Genomic DNA, 17,628 nt, shown 5'->3' with positions numbered 1-17,628 from the left:
GTACCTGACTGCCTTGAGTCTAGGCTAAGTCATACGAGTTAGGTTTCACATGATCAATGTTTTCAGAACGCTTGGTTGGTATGAAGGAGGTCATTCTGTTCGAGGTACCTCATTCTGTTTGAGCTAAGAATATCTTCTAAGATTCTACAAAAAACTGATGTCAGGGATATTGGTTGGTAGTTTTGTGAATCCCTTCTGCTACCTTTCTTGTAGACAAATGTAGCATGTACTTTCTACCAACTGCTGGCATAGCTTCTTGTCTGTGGGATCTATGATGGATTATAGCATAGTTAAAAATAGAGTCAAACTTAGATGCAATGTCATTAGAGAATCTGTTATGGATTCCACTGGCCTCTGCAGCTTTGTTCAATTTTAATGATTTGAGCTGGTTCTCAAGACCACTGACATTAATATGTACTTCATTCAATTTTTAGTGGTACAAGGATGCAATTGTGACAACTCTCCTTGTTTCTTTTTGTAAAGAAATATCAAAAAATGGAGGTAAGCATTTCTGCTTTTGCTTTCTTATCCTCAGTCTGACTTTCTGTCTCAGTCATGAAGGACTGGATGCTAACTTTCGTGCCACTAACATCCTTTACAATATTTACCCTCTTTTTCTTAAGACATGTAAAAGAAATGCATTACATATTGGTTTTGTTTAGTATGATACACAATCAGATGATCTACTGTCTTAATGACTATGAACACACTAACTGTCGTCAAATATAACAGATGATGTTGAATAATGCAAGCTTTTCAGTCAACAAAAAAAAATGAAAATCCTGCACAAGGTTTACAGATTATTTTTAAAATTCCTACCTTAACTAGTTCTGAAAAGTCTTGAAACAACTCATGAATATTCTTCACTTCTGATTGAAGAGCATCATACGATGCAAGGCACTCTCTTTTCTTCTCTAATTCTTCTTCTGCAATACTGACTTCAAATTCTGCAGTACCACTGAACACATCCTGAACATTGGTCTCCTCCTCTGGTGAAGTATCAAGACTAGAAAATCTCCTTGGTGAACACGCAATAGGCGAAAGTTTTTTGTCTACAAATATGCAAAAAGAACATTATATTAGTGCTTGAATCATATGTAACAGTACATAAAGAACAGACAACTTTCACCCAGGCATACCTGTATAGTCTTCTATAGCACTCAAAGCATTTTGCCGCGCAACAGCTACAGAACGATCAAACTTCTGAATATCTTCATCTCGTACTTGTAAACGCAAAGCATCTATTTCAGACAGTAGAGCTTTCAGTTGCTTTACCAGCCTTGTAGCATTAATCTGTTCTTGATTCACTCTATCCCAGTCACCAGCCTGATGGAACTGAATAAAAAACTAGAATTAGCTGAAAGTACAAAATATTAAAAAAAGAATCAAGTTACATTCTCTTAGTGCAAATACATACTCTATAAAAGATTGTCTTGAACAGAATTAATGCAGAATGATTTCCATTTCGTTATCAAATGTATATGGGTTTGATGATGGTCAGGGGGACATTTTGCTGAAAGTTTTAAACTGGTAAATTTATTGTTAATTTATTTTTACACTGTTGTGTACATTATAAACTCCTTGTTAACAACGAAATTTTTTTGTGGGAAATGATTCTGTATACGGTTTTGGCTCAAAGAAGGCTGTGGTACTCCTAATGGTGTTTTCAAGGTAGGTATTTAACACTATAAATGGTAGTATATTAAATAAACTGTGTACAAATTATTTTGCTTATAATTTGAACTACGAAATAAAATAAGAAGTATGTATTATGGCTCTAATGGTGTCAAACTACACAAACGTTATAAAGAAGATATTTACTTGGAATGCGAGTGAGATTTTTTTTAAAAAAAAAAAAAAGATTGGATTCTTCAAAAAAAAATATCTAGCAGTTCTTAGAACTTATGATACACATTACTTACATAGAGTTTTAGCCTTCTAAAATAGTTACTGAATGATATACAGCAAATTACAATTATGTAATATATGTGACACTATATTAACAATAGGGAAACAAACATTATTAGTTATGTTTTTGTTGAAGTTCTATTGCAAAATTTGATAAAATTTGATAAGAAAAGAACATTAAACAACTATTTTCTCTCCTCAGCTAGCAAGATGTCATCAATTTCTGCTTCCACTGCAAGAATGAGAAAAATGAGGCAGCAACTTAAAGATGAAGAAATGAAAAACAACAATAATAATAAAACAACAACGATAATAATAATAAAACAACAACAATAATATTCTTATAAGAATGCAAATCCTGTTGAGAAAGCCACAGCCCATGCACAAAAAGCTCTACCATATTCACCAAGAAAGGAGGTCGATGTTGTTAAGAAACTGTTTGGAGGTATGTTGGAGATGTTTCACTCACTGGTAGTAAACGAAAAGAATTAATCACTACTTCCAACAATTTGATGGCACTAATGTCTCAATGGTACAAACGTTTTATCCAAGAGATGATGTAAATCACCAAGGATCAGGAATGAAGGCTGTAAAATCTATTCATACTCCAGATGGTTCAAAAAAGAAACTGCAAGTCAAACTTATTTATAGTCTTCTCTGAGTGAAACATGTACTATTTTTGTTTCTGAATATGGCAGAATTGTTGTGAAGAGCAGATTTGCTAAACTTAGACCTAAACATGTGCTTCTGGGTTCTGAAGTACCACATAACATATGTTGATGTAAACACCACGAAAATTTTATTTGACATTTTAAGCAAAATTGTTCCAACATTTCCTACATACTCAAACTCTTATTTAAACGCATTTTTATGTGAGTCACCTAAAGAAGACTGTTTGACTATGAAATGCAATGAATGTAATGATCGTCAGCACAATGTGATGGAGAAATGTGTTATAAATGATGAGGGATGTAACATCAACTGTTCCTGGCAGATAGGGAAAGAAGAAGGCGTCTTATCAGAGTGCAGGAGAAGGTACTGCAACTAAACTGGCACAATATACAAACATCAAAAAAAGTTTTGCATCAGCCCGGTTCCCAGAACTCCTGAAGACTGACATTGACTGTGGATATTGTATCATAGACACAGTCCATTTAACAGTTTAGAGATGTCACTTAACCAACTCAAATATGCAAACAACTATGCACGAGCAGTGCCTATTAGACAGATGGGATCCAACAGCCGATAAGTTCCAGTCATTCCACCAGGAAGGAGGTACACGGCTCGTGTTGTCTGTAGTTCAACCACGCCTAGACAGTCAGTACCACGGGTTCGATCGCGTCCACGGGAAGTGTCCACGCATCTCAGAGTGAACCAAAGTAATGTTGTTCGGGCCTGGAAGAGATACAGGGAGATAGGAACTGTCGATAAAATGCCTCGCTCAGGTCACCCATACTGCAGTGGATGACTGCTACCTACGGATTATGGCTCGGAGGAACCCTGACAGCAATGCCACCATGTTCAATAACGCTTTTCATGCAGCCACAGGACGTCGCATTACGACTCAAACTGTGCGCAATAGGCTGCATGATGTACAACTTCACTCCTGACAGCCATGATGAGGTCCATCTTTGCAACCACACCATGCAGCGCGGTACAGATGGGCCCAACAACATGCCGAATGGACCGCTCACGATTAGCATCACATTCTCTTCACCGATGTGTGTCGCATATGCCTTCCACAAAACAATCATCGGAGACGTGTTTGGAGACAACCTGGTCAGGGTGAATGCCTTCGACACACTGTCCAGCAAGTGTAGCAAGGTGGAGGTTCCCTGCTGTTTTGGGGTGGCATTGTGTGTGGCCAACATACGCCGCTGGTGGTCATGAAAGACACCATAGCAGCTGTACAATACGTGAATGCCACTCTCCGACCGATAGTGCAACTTTATCAGCAGCATATTGGTGAGGCATTCGTCTTCATGGACGACAATTCGCACCCTCATCGTGCACATCTTGTGAATGACTTCCTTCAGGATAATAACATTACTCGACTAGAGTGGCCAGCATGTTCTCCAAACATGAACCCTATCGACAATGCCTGGGATACATTGAAAAGGGCTGTTTATGGACGACGTGATTCACCATCCACTCTGAGGGATCTACACCGAAACGCTGTTAAGGTTTGGGACAATCTGGACCAACAGTGCCTTGATGAACTTGTGGATAATATGCCACGACGAATACAGGCATGCATCAATGCAACAGGATATGCTACTGGGTATTAGAAGGTACCAGTGTTTACAGCAATCTGGACCACCACCTCTGAAGGTCTCACTGTATGGTGGTACAACATGCAATGTGTGGTTCTTATGAGCAATAAAACTGGGAGAAATTATGTTTATGTTGATCTCTATTCTAATTTTCTGTACAGGTTCTGGAATTCTCGGAACCGAGGTGATGCAAAACTTTTTTTGACGTGTCTACAATTTCTTTGTTTCCATTTTTCTGGAACATTGTTTTGTGAAAAAAGAGCAAACAAAACTGTATGCCAAAGAAAGCAATGGTTTTATCTTCCATTGCTAAATCTGACACTTTTGCATGTGGATTTTTCTGAAAATTTTACTTTCTCTGTACAGAACAAAATACAGAATTCTCATTGAGCACAACCCAACCACAAGTCAGTCACAAGTCTGTTGAACGCCTTTCCATAGTGATACTGTCTGATAACTTTAGCCACACAAAGAAGACTTTGACTGCTTACAAGAAAGGCTGCTTGGAGAAATCCATTTGAGGCCAGTAAAATCAGTACTTGATCAGAGGGTCCCGGACACAGTTCATGAATAGATACATGGCAGCTAGTCACAAAGCACTTCAAAATAAATATAATTTGAAGGAAATAATGTGGAATTATTTTGCCACTTCACAAGGGAAAGGTCCTGTAGATGGCACTGGCAGTGCAGTGAAGAGGCAAGTTAGAGCTCAAATTCTGGCAAGAAAATGTCAAGTTTTTAATGCAAGACAATTTGCAGAAACAGCCAACAAAATGCCATTTAGAAAAGTGACTGAAATGTCTTAAAATGATGTAGAAAAAAAAGAAACAAAATTGTGAATTTAGAACCTGTTACTAAAAAAGCACCAATGACCAAAGGAATTAAAAAAATGCCCTTGTTCTAAAAAATACACTGAAAACTTATACCTTGTCAAAGCATAGTGATATGGAAAAATAGTTACCAGTCAGAAAAGGCAAGGATTTCCAAAAAATAGTTATTAATGTAAAATTTATCGTTCTGGAGCTACAAGAAAAGCATAGTATCTACTGTTATGCTGGAATCTGTCAGTCTTCAGTTGATACTCTAAGACCACATTTCTATAAAGTTTCTATAAAGGGTAGAGAAGAGTAGATCACACGTCACTGTCAATGATGGAGATACATCATTTGTACACAATGAGCACATTTGGTGCGTCTTTAGAGATCCTGAATGGGAATGCTGGGGCAATAGAATTTATAATAGGCTTGATGTCGAAGTTGATGCCATTTAATTTGGTTGCTGCAGGATTTGATATGTTTATAGGTCGAAATACTAAGTATTAATGTTTATTCTCTTGGTTATTTTTATTATATTGCTCGTAATAGCATATAATGCCTGCATTGCCCTTAGTTCTGTTGATTATGTGATGTGAGTGACACATATTAAACAATTTTGCACATTTCACATGGGCTGAATAAACCTTCATTTAATTCAACTGTGTTTCATGGTGACTGTGGAAGAAAAAATAACTATATATCTAATGTTATTCATGGTGGGAAATATCTGATTAGGTTCAAGAAAGATTTTTTGCTGTAAAGTGAGCGACAATTCTATTTTTAATATCTTTCACAATGACGTACGCGTAAATTAGACAAAATACCAAACCTACGTAAATTATATAAGTAATAATAAATGTCACCTGACATTTACTTTAAGTTCATTTACATTTAAGAAAACTACCCAGCCTGTAATGCGAGTGACAGTGGAATGATCCATAAACTTATTTAAGTCTCACCTTCTGAATATTCAACTTATGTTTTTTGAGTAGATCAACATGATGAGGTATTGCGACTTCGTTGAATCTGTTTAGGTGTATTTCCACTCGTTTAAATGTCTGTTTCGAAGTGACAGGCGAAGTGTCACCCATCACAAAAATGTTATTTTAATTGCTTCACTTAGTTGCAATGCAATATTTTGTTTTTCTATAGATGCACGCTCAAGAAAACATAATTAATGTCGAACAGATTGATCAATTACGAGCTTTAAGCAAACACGTACACGTAAACACGACACTAAAATGCGCAGAAAACAATGACTACTGGGCTTTTGTTGTTCAAACAAATTTTTGTTTTGTACCTGGTAACAAATGAACAATTCCGTATTTCGTCGCACAATGTCTACGGCGAAGTCAGCCAATGAGACTCGTTATGCAATCAGCCAATGAGCGTCGAAACTGTACAGCTGAGTGTTTCATCTTTGGTATCAGAGATCATCAGGTTTCTGTACCATATACGGTTGTGCTGCAGCTAAGCTGTTTGAGGAAACAGACACTTAATAATCAGTAATTAAAGTGAAATTAGTACAACCATTTGAATGTCTTGTCGAAGTGCTTAACGTCATGTTAGGAGGTGGTCTTATCAGTGCATTTTTAAGGTTACAATCAGCTATTTACTATAACAGTTTCCAGAAACATGTAGTACAGCGCATGGCTCTAAAAGATGTATCCGAATTATACATATTTATTTTCTTTTACTGTTCGCTGATGAATTATATATTTTCTTACAGGTTGTCCGTGTCCAGCGTCGCAGCGAGGACCCATTTATCAAGAAATATAACTACGCTAGCAAACCCGCTGTTCATCAAAGCTACGCCTTGTTTGTTGTAAGTATGGTATTTCATCATTTTAAAATACATATGCATCCTCATTTAAGTTTCAGAAATTCCAGGTACCTAATCTATTATTTCGACGTTCACGTATTTTCAGAGGGGTGTTCTAAGTCTACTCAAGTGTCAGAGCTTTTTACTGTAAAGTACTACAGTCAGATAACAGCAATGGAGACAAAAGCCGACGATGAAAAACCAAAATCTTATGCAGGCATACCTGAAGCATCTTTCGTTGATGATGTTAGTGCCTATATGGCGCTGGAAGAAAACAGTGGTAATGTAGATAAAGTTCTACATAAACTGGAAGAACAACACAGCAAATACAAGCTGATGGAATGCAATCTTTTAACAAAGAAGCGTCGCCTCAAGGCACAAATTCCAGATCTGGAGAATTCCCTCCAGATGATAAAGTTATTGGAACGCCAACAGGAAGCAGATTCAGAAACTATAACACAATTCCTTTTGGGAGAACAAGTTTATGTCAAAGCAAGAGTTCCACCCACAAAGCAAGTATCATTGTGGTTGGGAGCTAATGTGATGTTAGAGTATCCCCTGGAAGAGGCACGCCAGTTATTGAGCAAGAATCTCGAGGCAGCACGCTCAAACCTAAATTGTGTTAATCATGATCTAGACTTCTTGCGTGACCAGTTTACCACAACAGAAGTCAACATGGCCCGTGTTTATAATTGGGATGTGAAGCGACGGCAGGCAGCTAAAGGAGTCAGTGCATAATTTTAATGAATAGAGATTGAAGCATTTACTTTTTGCATATTGGTAACAGCTCTCCGCTTGTAACATATATTAAAAAAATTCTAATACTGTACAGATTCTTAAAGTTGGTTACAATTGTGTTTTGTCTTATTGTAGAGTTATCTGCCCAAATTTGCATTTCAAAATAGTCAATGTTTCGTTATCAAGCTGTCCACATTATTGAAATCAGTGTTACACTGTACACCCCAGACATTTGACCCTCAAATAAAGTCTTTAAGTGAAGTGTGAGAACTTCCTCAGTATTATAAAAATGTTTTAAAGTTTTTAAAATATAAAACTGCTGCTTATTCTTGTCATCTGCTACAGATAGTATGAGAAGTCTGTAACGTTTACCTTTGAAAGTTAATGTTTTGCCATTTAATTTTATTAAATAGTCTGATAGACTTAGTTTCTTGTTTTTTATCTTGAAACCATTGCGTGCATCTTTCTTGTGATATTTTGCGTAGAAAATATGTCGTGGATTTCTTCTCTCCACTAAATTATTTCATTTATTGGTAACCACAATAAAAATATATTTATAGGTACTTTACTGTGATGTCTTTTATTCTGTTATTGTTTACAATATTTCTTTTAATAGAACGTAATTTATTAATGACTGGAATGTTTTAGTATTCTTTCCATTATATGCTTTTGTCAGTGCCAGTGCATATTTGGTTTCAGCCTAAATTGCTTGGCTGTTTTAAAAGATGGCTAAAATTTTTAACTGCATAGAGAAACACCACCAAATGAATTTTACTACGTCTCGTACTGTGTTTGAAATTTTGTCTTCAGTTTTGTTCAAAGTTTTCATCTCATTCCACAACCACCCCCGCCTTGTAATATTGAGAGCAGATTTAGATATTTTCACATGTTCCTATTTGTGGTGTACTAATTAGAGAAGCATATCCCTGCTCTTATGCTCACATATCTTTTCTAGTCCCTTTCTGTTGCCACACTCCCTTTCACATTTCAGTAATTTAGATTCTCTCACTGCAGTGAAACTGTTGTATTTTGCTGTACGTAATGTCTGGCACCTTCTAACATGTTGAATGTGCGTGTTAATTAAATGTTTCCTGTATTTTTCATATTAGTGAATTTTGAAAGCTGCCAGCCTAAAGATAAAATTGATATAAATAAAATCGGAATTTACAGAATGTACCCTACAGTTTTTGTTTTCTGGAAATGTTTGTTTTTCAGTGACTACATATTTTATAATGAAAACTCTTTGTGTGAAATAGTGTTGCCAGCTCCATTATAGAGATTAAATGATTTGTAGTGTTTTGTTAATGTGGTGTAATTTTGTCTGAAAAACATTAAGTGTGTTATGCACAATATGGTCCTTTGCAAAGGACGAGGATAGGCAAAGATCCAGAATGCTTCTAAATCTGCTGTTAATTACTTTTACACTAATAGTATTTATTTGAAACTAACTTAAATTTTTGTTCATGCTGTGCTCTCCAGGTGTCTGCTTAAAAACATGACTACAAAGAGAGGCAACTGACAGAAATAATAATCACACAGTAGTCTACATATTTGTGTTGTGGAAGTCCTTATCAGTTGCACACTTGTAGTTAGACTACACATCTCGATCACTCAGGGATGTCTTTATATGTATAAAATGAAGTAAAACTAAATATGTACTGCCAAATATTTTACAAGCAGTAGGATAAAAACGAGAGTGTGTACATTGTTTGGAGTAGACAAGATAGGTTGCTGATGCGACTACTTACATAAATACTGTAAAATTTCTCTTTTTTCTACTTATTGTAAAATATTTGTTGGTACATATTTAGTTTTACATTTATTTACATCTGAAGATGATTGAGTGACCAAAACAATCTAATTAAAAATGTGTTGCAGAGATAGAGCAATAAATAATCCCTTAAATAGAAATAATATTAATTTGCATGCTTGCACCAAAATTATTATACCTAGCAAGGTTATGCAGTGGTTACCACACTGGACTTGTGCTTGAAATCCCTGTCCAGCCTCCCTGATTTAATTATCCTGTGGTGTTCTTAAATCACTTAAGACAAATGCTGGGATGGTTCATTTGCAAAGGACATCAGCGATTTTCTTCACCCTTGCCCTATCTGAGCTCATGCTCCATCTGCAATGGTCTTGTCATCAATGAGATGTTAATCTTTCTTGTTTCTATCCTACAAAGAATTAGAACAATCATCCAGGTTCAGATTTTTTGTGGTATAGCTAATTTACCTCAGACATATATTAGTAATTGGAGGACTGTCTCGTCAAATATCTCTTACATATTTTTTCTATGTGACTGAGAAATCTGGAAACATCTTGAAGCATTTCTACAAACATAGGAAGTAAAAAACTAGTAAGATAAAAGAATTGCTTAGGGTCATTCCATGTCAGTTCAACCAGGGCTCCAGCTCATAGTCTCAGATTTGACTGAAATTCAGTACACTAATTCTACCATGTGTGGGACACTCATGTACAAAGTATTAGTTTCCCCTGCCAATTAGTTCCAGAATTATGACTTATGAAAGGTCTTAATAACTTTGGAACTATTCTGCACAGTCCAATGTAATTTCTACAACCCAGTAACATCCATTTAGAGAACACACTCAATGAATCAAAACACCAACAACATATTTGAGGGAAAATAAAAAACAAGATCTGATTAAAAAATGTAATGTGTTAAAAGGTACGTATTGTAGGTGCCCTCTATGCCAAATATAATACACTCAAAAAGGGTAGAAATTTTTTTGTGGTGAGCTTAATGTGGCCTAAACACACACAGAACTCATCATGCCCATATCAGTCACAAAAACTGAGTTACATGCACATGAAAATAAAAAAATTGAAAAATTACCTGAAGAACATGGATTTTCGAAGTGTGGTGGCACAAAAGGGACTAGTGGTATCCAAGCCAAATTTCACACACTGCATAAATAGACCATAATGATATATATCTAAAAATTTCAGCATGTTATTGCAAGACATTTGTGTACAATGGAAGTTGACAGATGTATTTGGTGAAGTGGCCATTTTTCCACAACACAATTTTGTAAAAACATATCATAAACTGTTCTGCCTCTTCTTATCCTCTCCCACAACTGTTTAATCACCAAGTAACAACATATAGACAGATTAACACAACCTATCATTAATGTTTACTGCACCTTAACTGCTAAAAACTAGTAGATTGTCCTTCGATCAGAAGTTCTCCCACATTTTAGCTACTTTACTCTGTACATTGAGTGGCAAATTGTACTGTCTTCCTGACACCATGGTACGAACTGGAAATGTCATAAGAATATGTTCAAAAGGAATCCAACACCTGTCTGCCAAAAGTGACCAGTGAAATGATCTTGCTGGTGCCATGAAGTTCACAAATACATCACCTTTTGCTTCACAGCACTCTGCAATACATCCTAAGTACCATTTGTCATCATAAACAGCAATAACATAGCAACCTAATTGTATGTGGCTGCTTTTGCTTCTGAATCGTGAGACACACACACTGTGAAGAGACATGTTGTGCGTGAACCTATAGTTATAACTGGACAGTCTGCACACTGTCAGAGTCCGCTGGAGAGAAGTGATGATGGCTTCTTGTGCCTGCAACAGTTTTAACGTGTTCTAGTCTGCTTTTTAGCAACTCTTCGACTGATTTCACCTCATCATTCGTAGCATAGAATGATGTATGCCAGAGATATTTTTCTGTACCCAGGTAAATAATTGGTGTTAGAATGTGACCTTCTGTAGGGTGCTGCAGACTAGCTCATGATGCCATGCGCTTAATGGTAGCACCAATACCATCACATACATTTTTACCATGACTTCTTGTGAAAAAATTCCATTCTGCGTGAATCTGAAAATCATGGTAACGCATGCATAAATTTTTGAAATTTGTACAGTTTTTGTACTGACTAGCTGCCCCATCACTGAAGTATTTTGCAAAATGTATGTGAGGCAGCTTGTTATTCACATACGCCATGACAGTGCGAATGTGGACATGAACTGCAATGACATCATGAATTAAACAGTCACTAAAAACGCACAGATTCATGACAGGCACGTCACCTGATTCAAAGTAAATCTCAAATGGCTGGAGAGTTGCTTGACTGTTGTCCTTGGATGGCATCTTGAACTATAAATGCATAATTTTCAGAAAAGTCTAATATTACTGTAATTTCATCTTGTTTCAAATTATCCTTACAAAACTGGAGATAAGCCAATTGTGCTGTTGCTGTGTGTGGTAAGTTTGTCCATTTTTTGACAACACATTTCAACAAAATCTTCCACTGTACTTTGCTTTGTTTCAAGACGTGTGTCCATTGTTTTTAAGAAACAAGTTCGTCATCATCCATAAGTAGTTCACCATACAATTTGTTGTTCATATGTTCTGCAAGATTTGCCTTACCAGGGTACTTTTCACACCTGTGTATCATGCACTGGTAGGAACTGATGTCACACACTAGCAGATTGATTGATTTTTATTGTTGTAGAGACCTCAGATATCATCTGAGGCATTACAAAAGTCAATATTACATATTATAAATGTTACACAAATAATTACAAAAACAAGAGAAATATTACACAAATAATTATGGTACCTTCACACAAAAACAAAACAGAGAAACTTCTGGTACAAATTGATATTGCATAGTAAATTTAGCCAATTACAGACTTACTCATATATAGAAGCATATAAAAACTGATCACAAAGTGTAGTCATACCATATTCTTTGCCTCCCTTAAAAATTCATCAGTTTCATAAATGCTGAGCTCAAGAAGAAATTCTTTTACTTTCTTTGGTAGATCCCTGATATGTTGGGGTATGGCATTAAAAAATTTTATGGACTTGTATAAGAAGCACTTTTGTGTTTTTTTTTTATAATTACATCAGAAAGAAACTAGGTCCTGCTTGTTTCTTGTGTTATAATTATGTCGCATGTCATACTGTTGATAACTCGGGATAGTTTTCCTTAATATGCATTACACACTGTAGTATAAATATTGATGGCAGGGTCATAATGTGTAATTTTTTAAAGCTTGGCCTACAGTGAGCTCTGGTGTCAAGCTACATATCTGTCTTATTGCCTTCTTTTGTACTTTGAAGACGTGAGCTGCCTTGCTTTGATGTCACCACAGTATTGTAACATAGGAAATGTGACTGTGTATTAAAGCAAAATAAACCACTTTAAGTACTGGCACGTTTAGACAAAGACGCAGCTTCCTTAGAGCAAATATTCCTTTGCTTTTCTGAAATGAAGCAATAGTAATAGTTCATCATAGGAAGTCTTTCATAAGGGTTGAAAATTAAGTTTCATCTGTGCTCTTACTTGAGCTAAAAGCAAATAACTTCTAGCAATCATTAACCTTAAAAAATTTTTGAGGTATACCTAATTTACCTCAGACATATATTAGTAGTTGGGGGACTGTCTCAAATATCTGATACATGTTTTTTCTACGTGACATTTTTTCAAGAGATCTCAGTCCTCGTCTCTCAATGATCATCTTAATGATATGTTAAAACTCGGCCCATAATTTTGTTTGTGTGCATCAATTATTCTGTAGTTAATCCTATATGAGATGCTTAAAATGAAACAATGGTGTGGGGGGGGGGGGGGGGGTGTTTTTTTTGACAAACGCCTTGTTGGCCAAAAGCTAATTTCCTGTCAGTCTTTTTGTTGTGCCTTTCTGCAACTCAACATCTCCCTTTCATGGTGAGTTGCAGCTCCTCTGATTATCTTCTTATTGTTTGACTTTAAGTGCATTCCAAACTTGGTTTTGATCTCAAATGCCCTTCCTCCCACCCACTCTCTCTCTCTCTCTCTCTCTCTCTCTCTCTCTCTCTCTCTCTCTCTCTCTCTCTCTCTCTCTCTCTCTCTCCCCCCCCCCTCCCCCCCCCTCTGCCCCCCCCCTCTCCCCTCTCCCTCCAGTCCAAAAGTATTGGAATTCCACCCCTGCTTTGGTGTAGAAAATGGCACGGTACTTGCCATCACGCTCACCAGTGACCCCCTCCCCCCCTTTTCTTTTAAGTATGAAAAAGTCAACCCGCAGGTACTTTGTTTCCATTTTAAACCACAGGTTGTTGTGATCATATAGGCTGATTTTCAAGTTGGAGAAAAGTGATTTCATACCACATCTCCTAAAATGTACTGTATTGCTAAAATCAGTCTTGATGTTAATGACTGCTACATTCTTATTTTTACAAATTTGTTAGGTTTTTATGAAATCAATAGATTACCAGATCATTTAGGGGCAGCTGTTAATTTACTAATACGATATAGTCAATCCTTCGGAAGAATTGTATGGAAACGAGCTCAGCCTGTGGAAGCCTTCGCGCATGTGCCCATAGGGTGAAAGAGATTACGTGCTTCCAGCTGGTGTCGAGAATAATGTCAATTATTCTTCTTCTGCCAGATATTTAATAAACTTAGTGTTGAGCAACTGTAACACATGACATATGACATCCGTAACTGCTCATTATAAAATGTGGTTTTACGTGTAGCTGAGGTTATTTAGTACTCATATCAATTACATTATTTCTGCTCCTGTTATAAGTTGGAGGAGCACAAAAATCTCTGCTGGCACATTTATCTTCTCCAGTACCCCTCAAATATTTTTGTTCCAGCAAATAAATGACGTTACAAGCCGATGTAAAATTGACCTTCAGTGATGGTAGGAAAATCACTGAGCTATTGCTTGCCAGTAGTGTATTAACTATAATTCTCTAAAGATAACCTTATGTCTGCAGTCTGACAATTGAAAAATTTGAAGGGCTGTGCCCTGTCATTACTGTTTATGCTCATTACCCAGGTTCTTTTCAGGCAAATGACTTTTCCATTTGTAACATTCAGCTTAATGTCTTTGGAAACTTGGAACATAATCTTCAGCTGGTAATAATGATCATCCAGTGTCATGAAAAAAGGTGGTCCAGAATCTGTAAGTACCTGGAGAACATGATAATTGCAGATCAGATTTCGTGACATCTTGGCAACTGTCACCCAAGGAAGATTTTCATCTGCAACAGTCTCACCTCTGTGGATTTTTGACTTCTTTAATTTTCCTGATATCTGTAGCTGGAACTTCTTAATGGCAGTGGAGAACAACTGTGGCACTTAGGAGAGCAACCTCAATCAGAGAACAGTGATGGCCTCCATCCCATGGCTGGCTGTTCTGCAGTTCTGTAGTGTGCTTAGGACTGCCATTTTCTGTGTTATCTTTGGGCATAACAGCTATGGAACACACTTCTTTCATTACAGTAATGTATTACATGCTCAAGGCATCGACAATATTCATTACTGGCATGTACTATTCAATATGCTGTATATAATTCTTCTGGAACAGCATTCTAATTGTCGATGGAGCTTTTTGTGTCTGCAAGAATCTTTGATATTGTGTCATGATTGTGACATACGTCTGTGGTTTCCAGCTGCATCATTGTTGGTTTGCCGTATAGAGACTGGTGCCAATGATGGATGAACCTCTCTGTGACGGAGTTCTACATTCAGTGCTGCTATTTCTTGTCTGTTTTTGTGATGAACAGATATCATAAAGCCTCATCTCTCTTCTGCCACCATTTGCCATATCATGATGGTCTTCCTCGTTGCCATTGGCACCACATTTGGAAGCCTGTCGAATGTCTCTCGGCATATTGGTTTCTGGTGCATGATGTTGAGGTGCTGGCACTTCTTGATTAAGTAATCTGCTGTGTGACATCCTCCAAAAGGAGCATTCCTGTCGCTCATGCCATTCATAAGGTATGATACTTTGACAGCTTTTGTCATATTTGATCTCGCTGTGCGATATAGCATCAGAGCGCTGTGTATACCACTGTATGGTCTCCCTGGTGTTAACCTCTATTCTTCTGCTATGTAGGCCTGCTGCTGGTGTTTGCCAAATGGTTTCTTAATTTCAGCCTGAAATTTGCCCCAGCACTTGAGCTTTCCCAAATTCTCCTGAAATCACTGCTGGGCTATAACACCAGAGTAAAAGTAGTTGTTGGCAAGACTCATTCCACCTATTGTATTCAGCAATGTGGTCGAATCTATTGTAGCCATCATATTAGATCCTGGTCTCTCTTCCAAAAACTTTTCTGGATACTTGAAGTGCATCTGATTCATTGATTCTTCTATGTCCATTGACAGCTTGACGTCGTTGTTATCTTTTTGATGGTGGTGGTTGTTTTATTCTCCCAAGAATATTTGGCATTCATTGTGTTACATTTAAATATGGAAAGGGAGCCAAAAATTTCGAATGACCATTGAAACTAAAGCATGAGCTGTCACCTTATTAACCATCATATTCCAGAATCAGATTACACTTTTTGTTCTTAGAAGGGTAATTGGTGATGTGATCAGCACTGATGTCCATTTGATTTGGTGTGAGCTGCTTAGAATTTTCCCCCCTGCGGGTTCGGGGGTTAGAATAGGCCCGCGGTGTTCCTGCCTGTCGTAAGAGGCGACTAAAAGGAGTCCATTCCCCTCACGGGGGTAGTTAGCGCCTGCGTCCGGAGACGGACGGTTCCACGACCTATAATTGTGGTCTTTTTGGTTTTTCACTTCTCGTTTCTTCCTTCCTTTTGTTGGTTCCTTTCTTTGCTCTTCTCCACCTCACTGTCTTCCTTACTCTTTCCCTTGACTTCTCCTTGCCTTCTCATTGCCTTCTTCTCCTTGCCTTCTCATTGCCTTCTTCTCCTTGCCTTCTCATTGCCTTCGTCTCCTTGCCTTCTCTGGTCTCCGCCTCGGCGTTTGAGACAGTCTGTCCTCTTTCTCCCTCTCTCTCTTCTTTTTCCTCTTCTTCCTTCCTCCCTGTGCGTGCCTGAAGGCCGACCCACGCGTTCGCACGCGTAGCCGGTGACGGGGTAACGCGTAATTCCCCGCCCTGGGTAGACATGTAAGGCACGCGCGTACCCCCTGGTAAAGGCCAGGCCCGGGGAGGGGTGATTGCCTGAGCTGATACCTTCTGACCATGCCGTCTGTTTCTCGGGAGGTGTGACCTGAGGTGTAAACATTCACCTAAGGCGGGAGTGCCCTCTGAGAGGGTCCCCACAAGGAAGGAGCGCGCCATCGAAGACGCTGGCAATCATGGGGGATTCCTCCGCAATGGATTCTACTCCATCTCTCTCGACTTCTGCCCAAAAACGGAAACGTGACCAGCCACCAGTGACAAAAGTACTACCGCCTGCCCCACAGTTCCTCGTCGTTTCTCGATCTGAGGACGGAAAGGATTTTTCCTCTGTCAACCCTTTCGTTATCCAGAAGGGCGTAGATGCCATAGCCGGATCTGTCAAATCTTGTACCAGGTTGCGTAACGGTACCTTATTACTAGAAACTGAGAGTGCCTTTCAGGCACAAAAACTGCTTCGGGCCACACTCCTGTACACGTTCCCTGTCCGGGTGGAGGCCCACCGAACTTTGAATTCTTCTCGTGGTGTAGTCTATACTAGCTCCCTCGACGGATTGACTGACGAGGAGATTCAATCTTTCCTCGCTGAGCAGGGCGTGACGGCTGTCCATAGGGTCATGAAAAAGGTCAACAATGACCTTGTACCGACCCGGACACTTTTCTTGACCTTCGATAGTGTTAAGCTGCCATCGCGCATCAAGGCGGGCTACGAGGTTATTTCTGTTCGCCCCTATGTCCCGACACCTACGCGCTGCTACCAGTGTCAGCGTTTCAATCACACTCGACAGTCTTGTTCCAATGCGGCTAAATGTGTCACTTGTGGCAGGGATGCCCATGAGGGTGACTGTCCACCTCCGTCTCCTCGTTGTGTGAACTGTCAGGGTGACCATGCCGCATCCTCCCGCGACTGTCCTGTCTATAAGGAAGAACGCTGTATCCAAGAAATTCGGGTCAAAGAGAAAGTGTCCACCTCGGCTGCTCGCAAGCTATTGGCTAGTAGGAAGCCCGCGCTGCTCCCAGCGGGGAAATACAGTACTGTCCTCGCCTCTCCTCGGACTACCAGGGAGGTAGCAACCCAGACATGCGATCTGACCTTCAGCACCACGGTCGTCCGTTCGGCCAGTGCTAAGATCGCGCGGTCGACGTCTCCTCTTCCTCCCATCACCCC

The 17,628-nt window shown here is 38.6% G+C and overlaps 2 protein-coding genes across 3 annotated transcripts in view; one reads left to right on the top strand and one right to left on the bottom strand.

Annotated features, from left to right (window-relative positions):
• The window catches only part of LOC126187430 (syntaxin-17), a 39,017-nt gene extending 32,666 nt beyond the window's left edge, over positions 1-6,351 (bottom strand). The window contains exons 1-3 of the mRNA XM_049928504.1: positions 5,956-6,351; positions 1,140-1,335; positions 820-1,052 (exon numbers count right to left, since the gene is read on the bottom strand). Of these exons, the coding sequence (XP_049784461.1) occupies positions 820-1,052; positions 1,140-1,335; positions 5,956-6,087 (561 nt within the window). The 5' untranslated portion in view covers positions 6,088-6,351. The remainder of the gene's footprint in view (positions 1-819; positions 1,053-1,139; positions 1,336-5,955) is intronic.
• Positions 6,352-6,420: 69 nt separating this feature from the next.
• LOC126187428 (prefoldin subunit 3-like) overlaps positions 6,421-17,628 on the top strand; it is a 48,743-nt gene continuing 37,535 nt past the window's right edge. Inside the window, exons 1-3 of one of the 2 annotated variants that reach the window (XM_049928501.1) lie at positions 6,550-6,593; positions 6,726-6,821; positions 6,925-8,732. In XM_049928501.1, the coding sequence (XP_049784458.1) occupies positions 6,993-7,556 (564 nt within the window). In that variant the 5' untranslated portion in view covers positions 6,550-6,593; positions 6,726-6,821; positions 6,925-6,992 and the 3' untranslated portion in view covers positions 7,557-8,732. Of the gene's footprint in view, positions 6,594-6,725; positions 6,822-6,924; positions 8,733-17,628 lie in introns of those variants that run through there. The other variant, XM_049928500.1, reaches the window with a different exon arrangement.

This window comes from Schistocerca cancellata, chromosome 5 (genome assembly GCF_023864275.1).
Source record: "Schistocerca cancellata isolate TAMUIC-IGC-003103 chromosome 5, iqSchCanc2.1, whole genome shotgun sequence".
In the NCBI taxonomy this organism is placed as follows: domain Eukaryota; kingdom Metazoa; phylum Arthropoda; class Insecta; order Orthoptera; family Acrididae; genus Schistocerca; species Schistocerca cancellata.
Note: the sequence above shows the minus strand (reverse complement) of the source record. Positions and strands in the feature narration are given on the sequence as shown.